Here is a 5,001-nt window from a genome sequence, read left to right as displayed (position 1 = left end):
AGGGGTCGACCCAGACACCTTGCAGGGTGAATAAGGACTAAACTTCAGCGTAAGGATCTAAACACCCCAATAGACCAGTGGCCCATCTTCTGATCTTCATAGATGGCCGCCAGACCAGGAACCATAGTCCATAGAACAATTCCAAGGACGGGCCCGGCAAAGAATTGCAAACCTACCAGAAGCCAACCAGGCAGATTTTTTTTTTGGTGTGTGGATAACAACCAGGCAGGCTGAACGTGGACGAGCACCTGCCACGCATGCCAACCGGTTCTTGCTTGGTGCAGGCATTTTCGCAAGTTGCCGGGCCGGAGGCGATCACGCTCGGTCGCTCGCGCACGTTGCGACGGCATGGGGAGTTGCGGTAAGCCGGTAACCAACATTTCGCGCGAAAACCCCTGACGGGCGGGCCGACCCGAAGCACCGTTTCCTCGGTTAGCTATGAAGGTTCCAACAGCCCAAACCCCCCAAAACGGCCTCCTCTCCGCCGCCCGTCCACCCGCCGGACAACCGCGTCTCCAGCGCGTCCCTTTATATCTCTCCCGTTTCCTTCTCCCCCTACGGCCCTAACCCTACTCTAATGCAATCAGTCACCCTTCTTGATCCTTGCGCCACCCGATCTTGGCCATCGGTCTTGCTGACGCACGTCAACTAGAGGAGCCATTCGCAAATAACCGGGAGCGTGCGCATGGCGCCGAGCAAGCTCCGGCAGGCGGTGGGCGCGGCCAAGGACCAAACGACCATCGCCCTCGCTAGGGCGAGCGCCGCGGACGAGGTGGCCTCGGACATCGAGGCGTCCATCGTGAGGGCCACGGCGCACGGCGAGGCCGCCCCCGCAGACGAGCGGCACGCGGCGGAGATCCTCACGCTGACGCGCTACTCCCGCGCGCGCGTGGTCGCGTGCGTGGCCTCCGTGTCGCGCCGGCTCGGGCGGGCGCGGACGTGGCCCGTCGCCGTCAAGGCGCTGGCGCTCGTGCACCGCCTGCTGGCGGAGGGGGACCCGGCGTACGAGCAGGAGGTGTTCCTCGCCACGCGGCGCGGTAGGCGCATGCTCGCCGTGTCTCGGTTCCGAGAACGCGAACGCGCGCGGTCCCGCGACTGGGACTTCGCCGCGTTCGTGCGCGCCTACGCCGCGTACCTCGACGATCGGCTCAAGCAACGGATGCAGGCCCGCGGAGCAGGCGCGGCCAGCCCGGGTAAATGGCACTTCGACGGTGACACCGACAGGACGACGTACGAGGTGGCCGAGGGCTGGGAGCTCGTGCCGGGGGAAAGGCCGGCGACCGAGACGACGACGACAGAGGATGTCATCGCGAAGGCGCAGCAGCTGAAGCACCTCCTCGGCCGGTTGATCGAGTGCCGGCCGACAGGGAAGGCGAGGATGAACCCGGTGGTGACCGCGGCGCTGTACAGGCTGGTGAAGGAGAGTGCGGCGATGTACTGCGAGCTCACGGAGGTGATGGTCGTGCTTGTGGACCGCTTCGCCGAGCTGGGCACTCCTGCCTGCGTGTGCGTCCACTCCATCTTCACCAGCCTCGCAAAGCTGGTCGACGAGCTCGACGACTTCTACTCGTGGTGCAAGGCCACAGACGTGTGCCGCCCGTTGGACATCCCCGAGATACAACGCGTCCGGCAGAAGAATCTGGACCTCATGGACGAGTTCATCCGCGACAGGCATGCGTCGGCGTCCCAGTGGGGCCGCTCACCGCCTACTCCCGTCAAGAAGAACGACGTCAAAGGAATTGAGCCAGCGCCGAAAGAGCAGCAGGTTGTTGTGCTAGAGGAGAACAATGTCGGCAAGGCGGCGCCGGCGGAACCTGCTAGCTCACTCGTCGTCGTGGTCAACGACAAGATGGCCGACTTCTTGAACTTGGGCCAAGACGCGTCGCCGCCATCCGGCGAAGAGCATGGGAGGAATCTGACACTGGCACTGTTCGACGGTAACTCAGCGGAAGCTGCGCCGAAATGGGTGGCGTTCGACGATTCAGAAGCCGACTGGGAGACGGCACTGGTGCAGTCCACAAGCACGACCGCTGCCCAGCAATCGGAGCTCGGTGGCGGCTTCAACGTGCTGGACGACATGTGCAACCACGCGACGGCCAATGCAACCGTGACAAACGCGCGTGCGTTCACCGGAAGCGCAAGCAGCGTGGCGACGCAGCCGCTTGGTGCGGCGGTGCTTGCCCTGCCGACACCGCCTGGGGTCAGCACCGCCGCCGCCGCCGCAAGGGCTGATCCATTCGCCGCGTCCCTGGCGGTGCCTCCGCCGATATGTGTTCAGATGACGGACTTGCAGACAAGGCAGCGGCTCCTTATGCAGGAGCAGAACGCATGCCACCAGTACGAAACACATAGGGCAGCCTGGAGTTACAATCTGTTGTGAGATCGTATTGTTTTCAGTGTTTTGGGTGCTGGACTAAAAAGAATTCAATGTGGAACACAGTTCACAGCTAAAGATTTCGGAGATTGCTTAGGGTATGTACAACGGGCTTCCTGCCGTCTGTATGATGTAATTTTTGTAAAATACTCCCTCGCGAACTGCATTCAAAGAAGAGAGAGATGCAAGCCGTCGTCTGGTGAAACGACGGCATCGGCTCGTGCTCCCACGCCAAACCGACGCCTTCGCCGCGCGTTTTATGAATCGTCGACTCCGAGCGCCAAATTCTCAGGATTGAGTGCGGTAGATGGTGGGTTGCAGATGAGCGAGTCAAGTGGCATCCCTGCGCAGCGGAAGCTGTCCACGAACTGCCGCACGCTGTCGAGGGAGGCAAGGTCTAGGTGCGTGATGGTGTAGCTCTTTCTGATGAGCAACGCCACCTGCAGCTTCTGGTTGCACTGCTGTTCATGGCGAAGTGACTATTCGGAGGCGGTGAGTGGCCGCGAGCTCGTCGGCGGTACTTGTACGCAGGCCGAGGAGCGAGGAATCGCCAGCTTCAAGGCCGGTGCGGGGAGCTCGCCGCACTGCTCATCGCCCAAGCAAGGCCGAGCACTGAAATTTTGTCTCACCATGATGGAGGAGACGCTAGAGAGAATACAGAAGAGATAGGAAGAGAAAAAAAACGAAGATAAGAACCGCTATGTCACGAGTGAACAGAGGCAGAGGATAGGAAGATATAGAGCAATATGGTATTTTCATATACTTTTGTTTTTTGTCATTGTTTTTTCTTTACTTTTGCATCTATTTTTAATATATTTCTAATTTGTTTATGCTTGATCTTTTGTAGCAATGGTTGTCTTATTTATGCTTAATCTTTTTTATCAACAAGCAACACAATGATATACATAAATCATATTTAGGTTTGATCATGACTACATGCAAGCATTAAATAATTAAAAGACAGTTAAACAGACAACCCACTATACACGCTGTCTGTTTAGCTGTCTGTATCTAGTACGACGTCATCATACAGACAGCGAGCCGTCTGTGGGTTGTACATGCCCTTAGTTGCTTGATAGTTAAAAGTAAAAGTAATTTCTTTACTAGTTTTTACTATACACTTAGATATAGTAAAAGTAATGTATTTAGAAAAGTCAAAACGTCTTGTAATTCAGAACGAAGTGAGTAGTTGATTTGTGCCGTAGTGGAATACTGCAAGATTGATGCATGGTTATATACAGGTCGAATATAATTATGGCCTCGTGGGACTAGACATTACCATGTCCCGTATAGTTATACCCAAATATAAGCAAGGTAAACCGGACAGAGGATATATACACACAGATGCATTAACCCCTACAATCACATGGTTCACCCTAGCACGAGAGAAGGGCCACGTCACCCGAAATTGTTGATTGGGACACGTGTCCCTGAAAGGCCTTTGCTTGGTCTTGGCCACGTCCCCCCCCCCCCACACACCACACGTCACCCGAAATTGTTGATTGGGACACATGTCCCTGAAAGGCCTTTGCTTGGTCTCGGCCACGTCCCCCCAAAATCCTTGTCCGCACAGACAAACTATACAGAAGTACATAAACAGTAAGTAGATTAGAAATAGCCAATTGCTGAGCAACACACATCAAGTAACCATTTGTGTTCATGTTATTATTATAGTATTTAAGGGAATTTTCATGATCTGATACATTTGTGAGTATATTCATCATCATCAACAACAACAGAGCCTTTAAGTCCCAAACAAGTTGGGGTAGGCTAGAGTTGAAACCCAACAGAAGCAATTAAGGTTCAGGTACGTGAACAACTGTTTTCCAAACACTCCTATCTAAGGCTAAGTCTTTGGGTATATTTCATCCTTTCAAGTCTCCTTTTATTGCCTCTACCCAAGTCAACTTCGGTCTTCCTCTGCCTCTCTTCGCATTACTATCCTGACTTAGGATTCCACTATGCACCGGTGCCTCTAGAGGTCTCCGTTGGACATGTTCAAACCATCTCAATCGGTGTTGGAGAAGCTTTTCTTCAATTGGTGCTACCCCTAATCTATCACGTATATCATCGTTCCGAACTCGATCCCTTCTTATATGACCGCAAATCTAACGCAATATACATATTTCCGCGACACGTATCTGTTGAACATGTCGTCTTTTCGTAGGCCAACATTCTGCACCATACAACATAGCAAGTCTAATCGTCGTCCTATAAAACTTGCCTTTTAGCTTCTATGGTACCCTTTTATCACATAGGACATCAGATGCTTGGCGCCACCTCATCCACCCTGCTTTGATTCTATGGCTAACATCTTCATCAATATCCCCGTCTCTCTGTAGCATTGATCCTAAATATTGAAAGGTGTCCTTCCTAGGCACTACTTGACCTTCCAAACTAATATCTTTCTCCTCCCAAGTAGTAGTGCCGAAGTCACATCTCATATACTCAGTTTTAGTTCTACTGAGTCTAAAACCTTTGGACTCCAAAGTCTCCCGCCATAACTCCAGTTTCTGATTCACTCATATCCGACTTTCATCAACTAGCACTACATCGTCCGCGAAAAGCATACACCAAGGGATGTCCCATTGTATGTCCCTTGTGACCTCATCCATTACTAAGGCAAA

General features: G+C 53.4%; 1 protein-coding gene across 1 annotated transcript; it reads left to right on the top strand.

Annotated features, from left to right (window-relative positions):
* The first annotated feature begins 660 nt into the window (after positions 1–660).
* On the top strand, positions 661–2,380 carry LOC136496255 (putative clathrin assembly protein At1g03050). Its single transcript, XM_066491921.1, has one exon. It carries the CDS (start codon positions 686–688, stop codon positions 2,378–2,380), a length of 1,695 nt encoding a protein of 564 aa, XP_066348018.1. The 5' UTR covers positions 661–685.
* Positions 2,381–5,001: the final 2,621 nt, after the last annotated feature.

This window comes from Miscanthus floridulus, chromosome 12 (assembly GCF_019320115.1).
Source record: "Miscanthus floridulus cultivar M001 chromosome 12, ASM1932011v1, whole genome shotgun sequence".
Taxonomy (NCBI): domain Eukaryota; kingdom Viridiplantae; phylum Streptophyta; class Magnoliopsida; order Poales; family Poaceae; genus Miscanthus; species Miscanthus floridulus.
This window is presented reverse-complemented; position numbering and strand designations above follow the sequence as displayed.